The following is a 19,014-nucleotide window of genomic DNA, read 5'->3' as shown; positions in this document are numbered from 1 at the left end:
GACGATTCACTCCCACTGAAGATTTATCTCTCTCAGCGTCCGTGTCAGGCTCAAGCACAGACCGTTTCCTGGGCTCGTACGGTACACTCACAGTCTCGGTCCGGTTTATGTGTTGTGGAGAGGCCGTTGTATTTCAAACCCGGGTTTACAAGCGCTGATACGCCTGTTTACGACCTTAGACTCTGACGCACATCACGCACACACATGCGCAAGTACACGCAGACGTTTCTCACATCATGTGCATAAACAAATGCACATGCCTGCCCGCGGAATTATATATACCGTCACAACTTTCCAGAGGTCAGGAACGATGGGAATGTCCCTTAACACTCCCTGTTGTTCCCTTTCAGGATTGGCTGAGTAAGTTTGGGTACCTGCCAACCCCTGACCCTGTAACAGGACAGCTGCAGACCAAGGAGGCTCTGACCAAAGCCATCAAAGCCATGCAGAAGTTTGGAGGACTGGAGGAGACCGGGGTGTTAGGTGTGTGTGAGCGTGAACGTGCTTGCGTGTACGCGACGTATAATTCATGATGATATTGTATACTGATATATTTGCGGTGTGTATAATGGTCTGTGTATGTGTGTATATGTGTGTGTGCTTATGTGCATGTACGCTGTGTGTATGTGTGTGTGCGTGTGTTCAGACCCAGCCACCCTTGGGCTAATGAAAACCCCCCGCTGCTCCCTGCCCGACCTATCAGAGTCCGAGTTGACAGCGGGCCGCAGGAGGCGTGGCCTAGCCCCCCAGAACAAGTGGAACAAGAGACACCTGTCCTGGAGGTACAGCCCCGCACACTACCCCACTACACCAACACACTACCCCACTACACCTGCACACTACCCCACTACACCAACACACTACCCCACTACACCTGCACACTACCCCACTACACCAACACACTACCCCACTACACCTGCACACTACCCCACTACACCTGCACACTACCCCACTACACCTGCACACTACCCCACTACACCAACACACTACCCCACTACACCTGCACACTACCCCACTACACCCGCACACTACCCCACTACACCAACACACTACCCCACTACACCAACACACTACCCCACTACACCTGCACACTACCTCACTACACCTGCACACTACCCCACTACACCTGCACACTACCCCACTACACCCGCACACTACCCCACTACACCAACACACTACCCCACTACACCTGCACACTACCCCACTACACCTGCACACTACCCCACTACACCAACACACTACCCCACTACACCCGCACACTACCCCACTACACCAACACACACTACCCCACTACACCTGCACACTACCCCACTACACCAACACACTACCCCACTACACCTGCACACTACCCCACTACACCTGCACACTACCCCACTACACCAGCACACTACCCCACTACACCAACACACTACCCCACTACACCAACACACTACCCCACTACACCAACACACACTACCACACTACACCAACACACTACCCCACTACACCAACACACTACCCCACTACACCTGCACACTACCCCACTACACCCGCACACTACCCCACTACACCAACACACTACCCCACTACACCAACACACTACCCCACTACACCAACACACACTACCACACTACACCAACACACTACCCCACTACACCAACACACTACCCCACTACACCTGCACACTACCCCACTACACCCGCACACTACCCCACTACACCAACACACTACCCCACTACACCTGCACACTACCCCACTACACCTGCACACTACCCCACTACACCAACACACTACCCCACTACACCAACACACTACCCCACTACACCTGCACACTACCCCACTACACCAACACACTACCCCACTACACCAACACACTACCCCAGTACACCCGCACACTACCCCACTACACCAACACACTACCCCACTACACCAACACACTACCCCACTACACCCGCACACTACCCCACTACACCAACACACTACCCCACTACACCAACACACTACCCCACTACACCTGCACACTACCCCACTACACCAACACACTACCCCACTACACCAACACACTACCCCACTACCCACTACATCCACACACTACCCCACTACACCAACACACTACCCCACTACACCAACACACTACCCCACTACACCTGCACACTACCCCACTACACCAACACACTACCCCACTACACCAACACACTACCCCACTACACCCGCACACTACCCCACTACACCAACACACTACCCCACTACACCAACACACTACCCCACTACACCTGCACACTACCCCACTACACCAACACACTACCCCACTACACCAACACACTACCCCACTACCCCACTACACCCGCACACTACCCCACTACACCAACACACTACCCCACTACACCAACACACTACCCCACTACACCCGCACACTACCCCACTACACCAACACACTACCCCACTACACCAACACACTACCCCACTACACCAACACACTACCCCACTACACCAGCACACTACCCCACTACACCAACACACACTACCACACTACACCAACACACTACCCCACTACACCAACACACTACCCCACTACACCAACACACACTACCACACTACACCAACACACTACCCCACTACACCAACACACTACCCCACTACACCTGCACACTACCCCACTACACCCGCACACTACCCCACTACACCAACACACTACCCCACTACACCAACACACTACCCCACTACACCAACACACACTACCACACTACACCAACACACTACCCCACTACACCAACACACTACCCCACTACACCTGCACACTACCCCACTACACCCGCACACTACCCCACTACACCAACACACTACCCCACTACACCTGCACACTACCCCACTACACCTGCACACTACCCCACTACACCAACACACTACCCCACTACACCAACACACTACCCCACTACACCTGCACACTACCCCACTACACCAACACACTACCCCACTACACCAACACACTACCCCACTACACCCGCACACTACCCCACTACACCAACACACTACCCCACTACACCTGCACACTACCCCACTACACCAACACACTACCCCACTACACCAACACACTACCCCACTACACCAACACACTACCCCACTACCCCACTACACCCGCACACTACCCCACTACACCAACACACTACCCCACTACACCAACACACTACCCCACTACCCCACTACACCCGCACACTACCCCACTACACCAACACACTACCCCACTACACCAACACACTACCCCACTACACCAACACACTACCCCACTACACCAGCACACTACCCCACTACACCAACACACACTACCACACTACACCAACACACTACCCCACTACACCAACACACTACCCCACTACACCAACACACACTACCACACTACACCAACACACTACCCCACTACACCAACACACACTACCACACTACACCAACACACTACCCCACTACACCAACACACTACCCCACTACACCAACACACTACCCCACTACACCAACACACTACCACACTACACCAACACACTACCCCACTACACCCACACACTAAACCACTACACCCACACACTACCCCACTACACCAACACACTACCACACTACACCAACACACTACCCCACTACACCCGCACACTACCCTACTACATCCAAACACTACATACTAGTACACCACAGCACACAGAAAAGGATGCTTCAGACATTCAAGTTCAAGTCTTTTATTGTCATATGCACAGAACAACACAAGGTCAGACTGGGCAATTAAATTCTTAAGACAAGACAACGCAAGCACCTGGCATAACATAACATATAAGTACACAGAACATAAATTACATCTATGCTAAGCTTACTGTAAATAAGTAAACCTCCTAAATATACAGATAAATATAAATAATACAATATACTAAACCCTAAATACACATATTAACCTATTGCTAACCCTATAAACCTATTCTAAACAAAGTGAAGTACAATATTACTGATAGTGCAACCAGTAGCTGAAAGTGACAGTGTGTAAAGTGACTAGTATGAAGTGAATAAATGTCCATATCAATGTCCATTCAGAAGCCTGATGGCCTTTGGATAGAAACTGTTGTCCAGTCTGCATGTGCGCGACCCAATGCTTCGGTATCGCCTGCCAGAAGGCAACAAGGTAAAGAGACTGAAGGATGGGTGGTAACAGTCTCTTAAAATCCTGCCTGCTTTCCTGAGGCCTCTTGTGTGGTGTCCTGTAGGGCTGGGAGCTTCCTGCCGATGATGAACTCAGCAGAACGGACCACACTACGTAGGGCCTTGCGGTCCCTGTCTGCCTGACATGTACTAAATGAAGCGCACCGCCCAATCCGAATAGGCTGGATCCACTTATAGTGTGTACACTCTGGAAAGACGACGTATATTTAGTTGCACAATACACAAACAGCTGTCCTATTACATACGTGAGGTCCGCCCAGGGACATGCTGCCAGTGTTTACAGACTAGCGCTGCTGCTGCTGTTGATGTTTTTCCCCTGATGGATGGGTGTGTAGGGTCAGGGCAGGGTGAGCTGGGTCGGTTGGCCTGAGATACTACACAGGAATTGCTCTGTTTACACTGGTTAGACCGTAAAGAGATGTGTTGGAGTTCACAAGGGCATGCGGGTGACGGGGGCGTAGAGGCGATGGTTTGAGAGTGTGACGACGGCGTTGGAAGGAGGATACGGCAGCTTTCGACATCTGTCCAGGACGTAGATGGAGCCCGGCATAGGGCTGGTGGAGAGAGAGAGATAGTGAGAGAGAGAGTGTGAGAGAGAGAGAGAGAGAGTGAGAGCATCTGGCTCGTCTTCATGGTAATTTACACACGCTATGAGGCTCGTCCGCGAGGAGAAGAGAGGGGGGCAGATGCGTTTTTTGCGGGATTGAGGCTGTGCGCATGTTACTGTACGGGGGTGGAGTCGGCATGCGATGGATGCCTGCCCCCTCCCCCCACCCTAAGCCTCCCCTTACCCCCCCCCCCTCCCCTTCCTCGCTCCTCTACGGGCGGCGCATCTCGTGTTGGTCTTCTCCATGTCCTGCTCAGTTCTGATGAGTTTGACCGTCTGCGAACCAGACAGCCTCTCTGAGTGTTCTGTCGAGTCCAGGCAGAGGGGGGGGGGGGGGGGGGGGTTAGTATTCACACCTTCTCTGACTCGTACAATCGGCATAGCTCGCCGCTTTAGACTGTGGAGGGGGGGGGGGGGGGGGGTGTTCGTCTCCATTAATACAGATGGTGAAATAACAGAGGCGGTCATGTTTTATGAATGACACTCCGGGTGATCTGTTGCGTTCAATCCAGTTAGAGCTCCCTTCGATGACGGAAATGAACGCTACCCTGCGAGGGAGTGTGAAACCCAGAAGAATCCTCCGGGCAGCAGTGGAGACGGTTTTAAATCCAGATGAAGGGAGGGGGGGGATCTCTTACTGCGCTGCTTCCTTGATCGATTTGTCTCCTGTCTCCTCTCGGCTCTGGCATCGTTGCAGAGCGACGGCCCCCCCGGCCTTAACCGACCCCGGTGGGAGGGGTCAGAGGTCAACCGCGGCGACGGCCCTGTCTAATGGTTTGTTCGAGAGAGGTTGTGGTCTGAGTCTGGAGCTGGAGCACAGGGCTCCAGGGAGTGTGTGTGTGGGGGGGGGGGTCAGATTGACTGCGGCTCGGAATAACACACAGTCATTGACACGCCGTGCACATGTACACCCAAAGGAGCACGGGCTGTATGCATGAGACGGGAGAGGAAGACAGGGCTTGGAACAGGGAGTGGCAGGTCCAGTTTCTGCTGTAGTTGAACAGACGGACTGCTATTTGTCAGGGCTATTCTGCTAGCCAGACAGGAGACACTGACGGTTCCTCTCCAGGGGGCGAGACCACTCCATCAGGAACATTCTCAGGATCGATACCAACACCTCCGAACCAGTTCCAAAGCATTCAGCTCATTTGAGAACAAGACCTGCAGACAAGCTGGAGCCTTGTCTTGTGTTTTTTGAAACTACTGTTTTCATTCCATGACACCCGTCATATTTCGGTTGAAATGACTGACTTCGTAGCCCAGTTGGTCGGGTGAATTCGGGTAATCTGGGACATTGGGTAATGTGGGACACCTAAACCACAGAACGTTTTCTTCCCTGCTATGACATTGTTTAGTCCACAGAACTTTGACTCTAGGTTTAGCATGGATGTTGTGTGACTGAAATCGCAAAAGGTAATTGGTGTGGTGTCACAGAAAGGGTCAGGGCACTAGTTAATCGGGAATCTCTGATGAGAAAATGCATGCAAAAAATGTCCCAGGTTACCCGAACTCCCCCTATTAGACCGCACCGCATGAGACTATGAAAGGGTTAACGAATCCTGGATGTCTTCAGACTTGGGACTGGCCTTTGGGCAATGTGTGAGATGCTACAATAGGTCCGAAATTGGTCCAAGTCAAATGTGTCCAGTCATATGATAGGGGAGATTATCGTTGAGGTGAAGATTAATTGGCTGGTTAGATCAAGGATTGGCAGGCCCAGCTGTTAGTATGTGAACCTGAGACACCTCGAGCATTAGTCAGGCAGAGGAGACAGAGAGTCCTCATTGCGACTCGCAATCTCTCACGCAAATACACATGGCCGGCTCTCCTTCTCTCCTCTGCACATGATGATCACATGATCATGCTCATGCTCGAGCGCAGACGTACAGACACGCAGGCACACACACCTCAGGCCCCACTGTGTGGGCACACGTTCTCAGGCACACACACACACACACAGACAGACTCAGCACAGTTCATCAAACACTGTTAGCTCATTATCACTCAGCAGACAGTCTCTGCTCGTTAGCAGTCAGATTAATCAACAAACCCGTTAGGAGAGCAGGGGAGCAGAGAGGAGAGAAGGAGAGAGAGGGAGAGCAGAGGAAGAGAGAGGATGAGAGAGGAGATGAGGAGAGGGAGAGGAGTGAGCAAGAGAGGAGAGGCAGAGGGAGTGCGGATGAGGATAGGAGAGGAGAGCGCTAGGAGGCAGTGATAGAGAGAGTAGTAATATAGCTGAGAGGTGTGCGGTGTGAGGATGTGATCTGAGATTAGAGATAGAGTTGATGTAGATAGCAGAGCAGAAGAGGGTGAGAGTGAGGGTTGCAGTTAGAGTGGTATTCTAGATATGAGGTGGAAGTGTAGAGTATGATTAGTGAAGTAGTAGAGGATTTGATAGATGATTCATAGTGTGATGTGCTGAGAGATCAATTATATAAGACAGAATAATCTACCTATATCTAGCGGATGTGGTGAAGAAAGATGACTATACTCCTCGTCTCACGACCACACCGAGCTCTTCTCCTCCCCCCTCTAATAGATCCACCATGCTCCAGTGGTTAGAGTAAGCGTACGTAGGACTCCTGGCGAGCAGACACACCGTCCTTGTGTCAACAACACACTCAGCAACCAATCTAAAAGTTGAAAATCTTAGGAACTCCGGAACAAATCACAGTTTTATTCCACCCGTTCATTTCTGTCACGCGAAGCGCCATGCATTCTGTTCCACGCCGACCCCTGACTTGAGAGCATTTTGGAACTGTTCTCTCAGAAGGACACGATGCCGGAAATCCCAGCTCATGCACGGTGACTTCTTGCTGGCTTTGAATTACCCACACACCCCAGTGTGTGTCATTGTCCCAGCAGTCTGTTTGCCAGTGGTCGCTGAGGTGTGACTGTAATTGGAGTGTCTCTCAGTCCATGGGGAGGTAGATCGGACCATTTGAAAAATCTGGCTGAAATCCCTGAGAGGAGCACAGAAGACCTGTTGCAATCCGAGCGCAGAGAGGCTAATGCTAAGCCTTTTCATTTTAGCCAAGAGTGTACATTGTGTGTGCGTGTATTTGTGTGTGTGTGTGTGTGTGTGTGTGTGTGTGTGTTGTGTGCATACACATACATGAGTATCTTTTTTATGTTATGTTTGTCTTGCGATTTACTCTTTGACAAGAATGCCTGTGAAGCTTGTGTCGGTAAAACACTCAAATTGTATTGCGGGCCACTGAACCATGGGGTAGGATTCCTGCTGAGAGATTTAAGTAGGAAATTAGAGGGAAAAACCACAAATGAGTTTGAGTGTTCCATGAATTTTCCAGCTCGCTCTTATCTGACTCCTTCAGTACGACTATGGGAATCAGTATGTGACTGGACTTGTTAATGAAAAGTCAACTCTGGCAGAGTCTGGGAGGAGTTGCAGGTGGCTGTTTCACTGTGTTTCTGCTGCGGGTCAGGGACCTGCTTGTGCCGTCCACCTTCCTAATGGTCAGGCTGCACTTAGTCATCCATCAAATAATGGTTTTCACTGCTGGGTCAGCCTGGCATGGCCTAATTAAGTGGGATGGTAGAATAGCTGGTGGTATCAGCTGTGGCTAGCTGATGACCTTATCCACCTTAATGCAGGTCTATTCTGGTTCTATGGAGATAATGATGATAATGGTCATCACACACACACCTCCACACACACCCACACACACGGACACATACAGTTAGGTCCATAAATATTTGGACATTGACACAATTTTCATCATTTTGGCTCTGTATACCACCACAATGTATTTGAAATGAAACAATCAAGATGTGCTTTAAGTGCAGACTTTCAGCTTAATTTCAGGGTATTTACATCCAAATCAGGTGAACGGTGTAGGAATTACAACACATTTTATATGTGCCTCCCCCCTTTTTAAGGGACCAAAAGTAATTGACAATTGGCTGCTCAGCTGTTCCATGGCAGGTGTATGTTAACTCTAGCTATTCTTCCCGCTAATGTGTCTTGGCCTGCAGGGATGTCACATGTAGTGGTTAGATACAGATCTCTTCTGGAGCTGTGAACGTGAGGGTGTAAGATGAGAGTGAGGGTGTAACACGAGAGTGAGGGTGTAACACGAGAGTGAGGTGTAACACGAGAGTGAAGGTGTAACACGAGAGTGAGGGTGTAACACGAGAGTGAGGGTGTAACACGAGAGTGAAGGTGTAACACGAAAGTGAGGGTGTAACACGAGAGTGAGGGTGTAACACGAGAGTGAGGGTGTAACACGAGATTGAGGTCTAACACGAGAGTGAAGGTGTAACACGAGAGTGAGGGTGTAACACGAGAGTGGAGGTCTAACACGAGAGTGAAGGTGTAACACGAGAGTGAGGTGTAACACGAGAGTGAGGGTGTAACACGAGAGTGAGGGTGTAACACGAGAGTGAAGGTGTAACACGAGAGTGAAGGTGTAACACGAGAGTGAGGGTGTAACACGAGAGTGAGGGTGTAACACGAGAGTGAAGGTGTAACACGAGAGTGAAGGTGTAACACGAGAGTGAAGGTGTAACACGAGAGTGAGGGTGTAACACGAGAGTGAAGGTGTAACACCGAGAGTGAGGGTGTAACACGAGAGTGAAGGTGTAACACGAGAGTGAGGGTGTAACACGAGAGTGAAGGTGTAACACGAGAGTGAAGGTGTAACACGAGAGTGAGGGTGTAACACGAGAGTGAAGGTGTAACACGAGAGTGAAGGTGTAACACGAGAGTGAGGGTGTAACACGAGAGTGAAGGTGTAACACGCGAGTGAAGGTGTAACACGAGAGTGAGGGTGTAACACGAGAGTGAGGGTGTAACACGAGAGTGAGGGTGTAACACGAGAGTGAGGCTGTAACAGTCACAGTAGGAGTGGTGAGTGTGAGGGTGTAACATGAGTGTGAAGGCGTATCAGTCACAGGAGGGTGGACTGAGAGAAGCGGGAGTCACAGCGTACAGCTACACGTCTCTCAAGGTCTCTCCGCCGCCCGCACGCAAAACGCTGCATGTTGTCAGATCAACGTCATTGTCTCGCCGTTCCACCGAATCCAGCTTTAGTCTCCCCTCAGTTTAATCATGTCGTGCTCGCTTGAACAAGACTCACGCAACATCGATGTGGGTGTGGATAAATCTGTATTTTTTATCTGACATGGCTCCAGTTACACAACGACATGATGAAATGCTGAGAAAATGACTGTTCCTGGATCATCTCGTGTTTTGAAGTATGTTGGCACGCTGTTGCGCATGTGGAGCACATGTGTGCGTATGTTCAGCGTTTGCGTGTGTAGCGTCTGTGTGTGTGTGTGTGTGTGTGTGTGTGAGTTGCATCTGTGTGTGTTGGATTGTACCCTCACAGGCAGGTACAGCAAGGTCATCATGGCCGAGGTGTTTTTCATGTAACTGCCAGACAGGCAGTGGGTAAAGCAGAGCTCAGAGCTCATTTGTAATGCAGAGCCTTCTTCCGACCTTGGACCACTGTTCTCACCCACGGTCCCCGCCGACACACACTCCGCCTCACCGCGCACACACACAGGCACACACACACGCACGCATACACACACGATCAATGTGAGCACACCGAAAACACGCACGCACACACTTGACCCTGGCATTACCTCTACTGAGCATGTGAATGGTCTGAGGACTGTGGAGGATTTACACTGCAACCTTGACTAACAGTCGGGTTGCTACGCTACCAGCGCCCTTGCACCCACAGTGATGCACTTGCGGGTGTGTTATAAGAGCTGGGGGAATGTAACAGTCTGGACTCAGTGGGAAGGGCAAGGGAAGATAGCTCACAGGACACCTAGTGGGCCTCGGTTTTAACAGTCAACTTGATATTAAATTTCTATCGATCCGCAGCCCAGTCCCCTGGCAATCACGGGTAGACTGTCGACAGCCCTGGCAGGAGAGGGTTTAGGGTGTGTTTGAGGGACACACCTCCCAAACACTCAAACTGGAGCTGGGTTCTACTCCGAGGAGACAGACAGAGCGACTGAGTGAACACGACAGCCTACTTTTGAGGCAGTCCATCTGCAGTATTACACCATTAGGGGGAAAGAGGGAGACGAGAACAAGAGGAGAGAAGGGGAAAAGGAAAGACAGAGAGGAAGAGAGGAGAAAGAGAGCGAGAGAGAGACTGTTAGGGTGTTAGAGTAAGCTCGAAGCAATTCTCATTTTGCGATCTTTCTCCGAAGTTCAGTTTGGACACGTACAAGGGTATTCCAGTGGGGTGGTCAATCTTTGTTCTGCTGCGAGGGCTCACCTAGCCATGAAATGGAAAGCAGATACAATCCCTGGAAGTCTGCAAACAGGGGAGCAGAGCTGCGAGTACACAAGCAATCTGCCATCAGCTAACAAACTCTTAACGATCAGTGGCTGCTACCGGGCTCTGTGGGAACTGTAGTTCTAATTCTGACCTCTCCTTCCTCCTCTCTTCGCCTCCCTCCTCGTCTCCCTTCTTCTTTTTTCTCCTTTCGCCCTCTTTGGTTCACCCGCTCCCCTCTCTCGCTTTTGTCCTCTCCCTTCTTTTTTCTCATTTTTCGTTTTCCCCTTTCTTTTCTGCTTTCTGGTTTTTCCTTCTCTGTCCTCCCCCCTCTCCTTCTGTTCTCTCCTTTCCTCTCCTCTTCTCTCCTCTCCTCTCCTCTCCTCTACTATACTCCTCCTCTGCCCTCTCTCCCCTTCTCCCCCAGAGTGAGGACATTCCCCAAGGAGTCTGCCCTGCTGGGCAGGGACACTGTGCGGGCCCTCATGTACTACGCCCTCAAGGTCTGGAGCGACATCGCCCCCCTAAACTTCCACGAGGTGGCGGGCAGCGACGCCGACATCCAGATCGACTTCACCAAGGCCGACCACAACGACGGCTACCCGTTCGACGGCCCGGGGGGCACGGTGGCCCACGCTTTCTTCCCCGGGCAGAGGTTCACGGCCGGGGACACCCACTTCGACGATGAGGAGGCCTGGACCTTCAGATCACCAGGTTAGAGAGCGATGAAAGACGATGCCAGACGTGTGTGTGTGCCTCGGTACCTTGGCGTGTGTGTGTGTGTGTGTGTGTGTGTGTGTGTGTGTGTGTGTGTGGTGTTCATTCACACGTGTTATTGGTTTCGGTGGAATCTAGGTTGGGTCCGTCAGACAGCAGGTCTAGCCGGACCCCCCACAGATGCACTCATTAATCATTAACTCGACCAGCTGATCAACTGGCCCCCCCGTTCCTTCCCTTTCTCTCTTTCCTTTCTCTTCTCCCGTCCGTCGTGAGAGACTGATGGGGGAGGGGGAGGGGGGGGGGTGAAGGGACGTGCGAGCCCCCACCACCCCCCCCCCCCCCCCCCACCCCTCTGTCCAGAGGAGGCTCAGGCCCATATGTTCCTGGACAGAAGCTCAGTATGCTCCAATTAGGGATCACTCCAGACCAGACCACAGGAGGACCAGGGTATGAGAGGGCGGAGAAGAAGAGGGGGCTGGCAGCAGATGTTTACACGGGGGCCTGGACGGTGGGTCACAGTAGGGGGGCTGTGGGGAGGGGGGTGGGGGGGGTCAATCAGGGTTGGAGGGGGAGGGGGTCGAGGGAGGACCTCAGCGAAGTGGGGCACAGGGAGAGTTTTAAAAAGCTACCCGCAGCGCCAAAGCGGTTTCCCCTCGGAAACTAATGAGGAGAGGTTGGGGGTGTTTAGGGACGAGGCAAAAAGGGATGAGAGGAGGAGAATTTGCAATCATGAAGCGCGCGCGCGCGGGGGGGGGGGGGGGGCGCGGAGGAGGCTGACGACAAGGATGATGACGAAGATAAACAGCTAATTAACTGCAGACAATAATTAAGGGGCCGGTCGCCGTCAAGCTAGCTGGTATTTGCTCCCTCCTCCGTTAGTTTGGTTCGAACAGGGAGTCTTAATGGTTCTTTGTTTGCGGGTGTTTGTTGTCGCCGCTTGTTTCTGCTCTCTGGTGGCAGACGTGAATCACTGAGGCGCGGGGGAAGCGGCTTCATTAAACAGCACTCAATTTGGCGGCGTCACAGTCTGTCAGGTCGACACCCGCGTCTCGCGGCCTGCCTGAGAGACGCCACAAACAACTCTGTCGCCAGAAAGAGGCTTGGGCTTCTCTTAGGATATAGTAACAGCGCTGTACTGTTTAATGACGCGGTCCCGACTTACCGTGAGGTTGTGGAAAAGAGAATGGCCTGGGTTCGGTCTGAGGACGGGTCAGGGTGAACATGCGCTGGATGTCAGGTGTGGTCCGAATTGCGGTCACGCCGTGGTAACTGCCTCGACGTTGGCCAGGGCTCTATTCTTGTAAGACTGCAGGGTTTGAGGCAGCTAGCTTTAGGGCAAATTAGGACCTGGCCCAATTATGCCTAGATGGTGTTGAACCAAGGTTGTTGTCTCTGCAACTTTCTAACAATCAGATAATCATTGTCGAGTTGTAAGGTCGGGAAGTAGGACAAAACAGAGAAAAGGAATTGTTGACTGTTCAGCATATTTCAGAACACTAATCTTCTTAAGAAGGATAGACTTCATCAAAGGAATACGAGCTTGAGTAATTGCTTTCACTTTACCCCCCTCCCCCCCCCCTCAACCATTCCCTGGAAACACATCCAAGTATATTCTTCTTGGCAGTACCTTATAACTTTCGTCCTCTGACAGTTAGCTACGAAAGTGAACATTTGGCATATAATTCAAACTGGGCAGTAGAAGCGCTGCTAGCAAATTGGAGAGAGCATAACTGCTCCATGGTGTTTGATTGACAGGGGAGGCATCCAATGGGGTGGACAGGCTCTAGGGGTCACGTAAGTGGGACCCCGGGGTTGGCTGTTGTTGCTTTGACAGTGCACAGATTGCTTTTATTAATCATCTCTCCGCCGGTTGCTCGCTAATGCAGACTGATTATCGTGGCTGAAACAAAAGTCTCATTAAGCAGGTGTGTTTTTGATGACATACACAATTCGGCTGCAGTCTGTGTGTGAGTGCTTGTGTGTGTGCGTGTCAGTTTGTTTGTTTGTGTGCGTGTGTGTGTGAGAAAGAGAAATTAATGCAGCAGGAAGGAGAGAGAGATGAGTGAGAGGAGAGAAGGAGTGGAGAATGATAGGGTAGAAGGAGGAATTACTACGCTCCATTATCATCCTCATTAACAAGCTGTCAGTCATTAGTCTCCCAAAGCTGTCCCCTCTCATAGCCTGGGAGTTTATGAGTATCTGGTCAAACAGGCTGCACACTAGGAACAAACAGGCTGCATGCTAGCCGCAAACAGGCTGAACGCTAGCCGCAAACAGGGAGCATGCTAGCCTTGACTAGCCAAGTCATGTCCCCTAAACCGTATCAGAGGTGGCTTAAGGTTTTACGAGATTCCAGGAGATCTCTTATCTATAGGCCTACATGTCACACGTAAAGGTTAGAAACATAACTCTCAGTTCTCAGAGGGAATTGAGTCCTTTCAAAGGAAGCGAGCTGCACCTCTCCCAAAGTTCGAGAGAACAGTCCCTCCTGCTCCCCCTGCACACTCACCCCAATGAGATGTGAGATGTGAGGCTCTGGTCTCGGCCTCGCTACACTCTAGTCTTGATCATGACTCCGACTCGGTTTAGGGTAGAGCACAGTAGAGCTCTTACAGAAGGGTCCTAGAAGGCAAGCTAGCTCCAAGTTAGCATCCTCCACACTCATACACCTTACACCCACCCTGCCCAGCATGCTCCTGGCAGCAGTACAGTTCTCCTCACAATTTCCATCTGGCCCCTTTTTTTGTCATGCCCGATCTCAATTATTTCCCTGTTTATCTCTCTCTCTCTCTTTCTCGACCCCCTGCTGGGGTCAGGCCCAACAGGCATCTTTTAACAGCAGGGGTGTCCTCTTCCGAAGTAACTTAATGGATCCTCCATCAGCCACATCCCCCGTGTGGACCTGGTCTAACTGTGGGCACAGGCACTCGTTCATATAACCACAGCCATTAAACACAGAGGGTAACCAAGGGCAGGTTCATTCCACTTCCTCCCCCCCCCCCCCCCCCCTCTCTCTCTTCCACCGTGCACCTGCAGACGACGTGCCGTACGCTGCTCTGGGTTGCCATGACGGCACAAATGTTCATCACCTCTACCTTCTTGGTCATCTTCTGAGCATGACGCTACGGGCATTGCCGAGCTGTAGCCAATCTAGCTCGGAGCCAGATCGCAACTGCCAACCAGGGAAAGCTGCAGCCGGCTGTGGCTTGCTAACCCTCTGCGCCATGCTAGCGAGCTAACCCTAATCGAAATCTCTAACTGTAGCCGCAGCTCTCCATACTTAGTTTTGCTCAGCGAAGCCAAACGTGGAGACTTTGTTGTTTGCCGACACCTCCCTATCAAACCTGGCAGGGAAGTAGGCCTCCCTGTAGTCCTCTATCCCTCCGCCCTTCCAGTTTGAGAGACAGGTCTGGCCCTAACTAGGTCTGGGAGCTGTGTGCCTGAGAGTGCGTCAGGCTTCTGTGTTTCTCTGTTTGTCCTCCATGAATGCAACTGAAGAGGAGTCAAAGTGGACACAGACAATTTAGTCGTTTTCAAGGCTTTGGCAAATACAAGCCTGGGTTTGTTATAACAATCAAACAAGCATAATTGATTTGAATCAAACCATTCAAGGTTTGGAAGGCTTAGCGGATGTTGAAACTTGGTAATGAATGCGAGGCATCTCTTCATGCCTGTCTATGGGGTAAATATTGAAATGGAATTTTTTAAAGCATCAGCCTTGATAACTCACTTGAGTTTCTGTTTTGTTGTCGACTGATATTGGCCTTTTTTTGGGTTGTTGCACATTGTGTGTTATAATTGGACGTTTTTGTTCATCTCAATACCACACTCATTGCTCACCTCTCTCTGCCCCCCTCGCAGACTCCCATGGGATGGACCTGTTTGCGGTGGCGGTCCACGAGTTCGGCCACGCCATCGGCTTGGCTCACACCTCGGCTATGGAATCCATCATGAGGCCGTACTACCAGGGTCCCGTGGGCGATCCCTCAAGTACGACCTCCCCTACGAGGACAAGGTCCGGGTGTGGCAACTCTACGGTAGGCGCCACAGCCGAGCGTCCGAACGTCCCCTCTGCGATCACTTTCTGTCTTACCGTCGGTTCGAACTCATCCTCCCCCGTTCTCTTGCTCTCTCCGCTGCTGCCTCGCCCCTTGACTTCTCAACCCTCCCTCCCCCCCTTCCCTCCACTCCTCTCGACACCTCTCCGTTATCTATCCCTCCATACCCCCGGTGTCCCCGCCTTTCGCACGCCTACCCTGCTAAACACACAGATCAACCCCTCTGGCTGCCCGCCAGCCAACCACTCACACGCACACGCTCGCACACGCACACAACACAGGGAGAAAATCGCAGAGGTATGCATTCATTCCTATCTTCACACCCAGGCTACCCTGCAATCCCACGCTCCACTCTTTGTCTCCCGTAATCACCCAGACGTTCTGGAGGGACAGGAAGTTCATCCTTCAGCGAGGAAGGAGCCCTTGGCTCCCGTGCCGGAAGCGGAATAGAGTAGTTTGGTAAAGCGTGAATTATTGATTTGGATGGACCGTCTGCTTGGAGCAGGAGCATGGCGAAGGTTTTAATTGGCCGTGCCTGTCGTGTACGACCCGCTTATCACCGTGCGACATGTTACTGAGAGAAGAGAGGGAGGGAGAAGCGAGGACAGAGGGGTTGAAGAGGCGGCAGGGTCGGAGTTGGAGGGGTGGTAGGGCTGGAGGTGTAGGTTTGGAAAGGTAAAGTAAGGGTGGGGAGAGAGAGAAGATGACAGGAAGTGAGAATGACGCAAGGGAAAAGCAGGAGAGAGCAAGCGAGGAGAGCCCTAGATGTAGAAAACCATGGAGATCGTATCCCTGCCACACCAGATGACCTGACCTTTGACATTTTGGTGCCCCCTCCCCAGGTGTTAGAGATTCAGTGTCCCACACTGCTCGGCCTGGTGACCCTTCCCAGACCGCAGAACCTCCGGTTCTACTGGACCTTCCGGAGAACAGATCCACCGTCCCGTAAGTGGCACACACACACACACACACACACAAACACACACACAGAGATACACATTCTCTTTTAGTGGCTCTCCTTCGATCGTATCTCCTGATCTGTGCGTCGGGTCAGTCAGTGTGGGCATCACGGTGACTCAGAGATTGCAGCAGTTCTTATTTCACCTTGCTCCCCAGTCACGGCACGGTACAGCTCTGTTTGCGTGCGTGGAGTACCAAAGCAGGCGTTGTCAGCCCCTACTGTCTCAAGAGTGTACACACACACCACTCCAGCCAAGTGTCAACACGTTATAGATTCTTGATACTTGACGAGCGCCAAGTGGATAGTTTGTGCTCTTCTCCCCTTGTCTCTTTCGTCTGTTTGGCACCTCGTTTCTTGGATTTTTTTGGCATCTTTTTCTTTTGGACTTTTCTGCGTGTGTTATTTCTCGACGGGTGATGTGCGGGGAAGGTTGATTTTGCCCGACAAAAGTCACTAATATAGTCCTTTCTCAGCTTCCTCGGTGTTAATAAGGCCTGAATAGAGAGCTTTGTTAATAAGGAGCAGGGCAAGTGAGCGCACACAGAAGCGGCCCTGTTGTGGTAATTGCCTCGTCATTAGCATGCCCAACGTGTCAGGGGCTTAAATCAGTCATTAAGCAGGGGGATAACACGGGCGAGGACGGCATATGTGCCGGGGCGATCGTATCCCTGCTGACGTTCCGGCCGACGGCGGTCGGCAACCGAACGCGCACATCCCAAACGCTTACACGTGAGCGCTTAGCCGGGACGGACATAAACGGGTCGGCCGTGAGTGCTACCGAAGGTCGTGGGCGGTTTCACACGGCCGCTGTAGCAAGGTGGGACGAGGGCGGGTCAAACAAGTCGTTCTCGTTCTGTCAAAGGGATTTCTGACTTCTTCTTGTCTGTGTCCTCCCAACTGTTTGCCCTCTTTCACTCCCTCTGTTCTCCTCCTTATCTCCTCTTTCACTCCCTCTGTTCTCCTCCTTATCTCCTCTTTCACTCCCTCTGTTCTCCTCCTTATCTCCTCTTTCACTCCCTGTGTTCTCCTCCTTATCTCCTCTTTCACTCCCTCTGTTCTCCTCCTTATCTCCTCTTTCACTCCCTCTGTTCTCCTCCTTATCTCCTCTTTCACTCCCTCGGTTCTCCTCCTTATCTCCTCTTTCACTCCCTCTGTTCTCCTCCTTATCTCCTCTTTCACTCCCTCGGTTCTCCTCCTTATCTCCTCTTTCACTCCCTCTGTTCTCCTCCTTATCTCCTCTTTCACTCCCTCTGTTCTCCTCCTTATCTCCTCTTTCACTCCCTCTGTTCTCCTCCTTATCTCCTCTTTCACTCCCTCTGTTCTCCTCCTTATCTCCTCTTTCATTCCCTCTGTTCTCCTCCTTATCTCCTCTTTCACTCCCTCTGTTCTCCTCCTTATCTCCTCTTTCATTCCCTCTGTTCTCCTCCTTATCTCCTCTTTCACTCCCTCTGTTCTCCTCCTTATCTCCTCTTTCACTCCCTCTGTTCTCCTCCTTATCTCCTCTTTCATTCCCTCTGTTCTCCTCCTTATCTCCTCTTTCACTCCCTCTGTTCTCCTCCTTATCTCCTCTTTCACTCGCAGGCCAGGCAGAGACGTCCCGGACCGGTGCAGCAGCCACTTTGATGCCGTGGCCCAGATACGAGGGGAGGCCTTCTTATTCAAAGGTACCGTGGACCCAGTATGAGACGGGTCGGAAAGAATGGGGTTGGTGAGGAGTGTGTGTGTGTGTGTGGGGGGGGGGGGGGGGAAGGGCTCCACACACTCTCCACAACAAGCTCCTCCCGGGACCGGAAAGTTCCCACATTCTGGTCTGGTTCCTTCTCGTCCTGGAGCAACAGACTTTAGCTCTGCATGATTTTAATTGGGTAAATATTTGGGGGAATATTTGCCAGTTCACACACACACACCCTCCCCCGACCCACCCCCCCCCCCCCCCTCCCAGCCTGTGGGATGATTCGGGCATCAAAACCTGAAAATCTCAGTCACAGCGTCAGACCGAAGCAGTGGAGTGCAGAGTGGCTGACTAGAATGACCCTTACTAGACACAGCTTGGCAGAAAGCTGAGCACCTGAACGCAACACGATGCAGAAGAGGCATGTGCACCTCTGCCCTGTAGGGCTTTGTGTTCTCACAACAGTGGAAACAAACACACTTATGTAAGTAATACATATAAACACACAACATGCAGATGCAAGCACATCTGTAGGGGGTTGTATATTGGCCCAACAATCAAAA

At 51.7% G+C, this 19,014-nt stretch overlaps 1 protein-coding gene across 1 annotated transcript; it reads left to right on the top strand.

Annotated features, from left to right (window-relative positions):
- The first annotated feature begins 291 nt into the window (after positions 1-291).
- On the top strand, positions 292-18,483 carry LOC134016070 (matrix metalloproteinase-17-like). The gene is given in 7 exon segments (XM_062455486.1): positions 292-483; positions 647-782; positions 11,468-11,754; positions 15,622-15,744; positions 15,747-15,797; positions 16,661-16,763; positions 18,361-18,483. Coding segments are annotated over 7 exon segments (843 nt in total). The 5' UTR covers positions 292-443; the 3' UTR covers positions 18,464-18,483.
- The last annotated feature ends 531 nt before the right edge of the window (positions 18,484-19,014 follow it).

The sequence above is a fragment of the Osmerus eperlanus genome, unplaced genomic scaffold (assembly GCF_963692335.1).
Source record: "Osmerus eperlanus unplaced genomic scaffold, fOsmEpe2.1 SCAFFOLD_367, whole genome shotgun sequence".
Classification (NCBI taxonomy): Eukaryota; Metazoa; Chordata; class Actinopteri; order Osmeriformes; family Osmeridae; genus Osmerus; species Osmerus eperlanus.
This window is presented reverse-complemented; position numbering and strand designations above follow the sequence as displayed.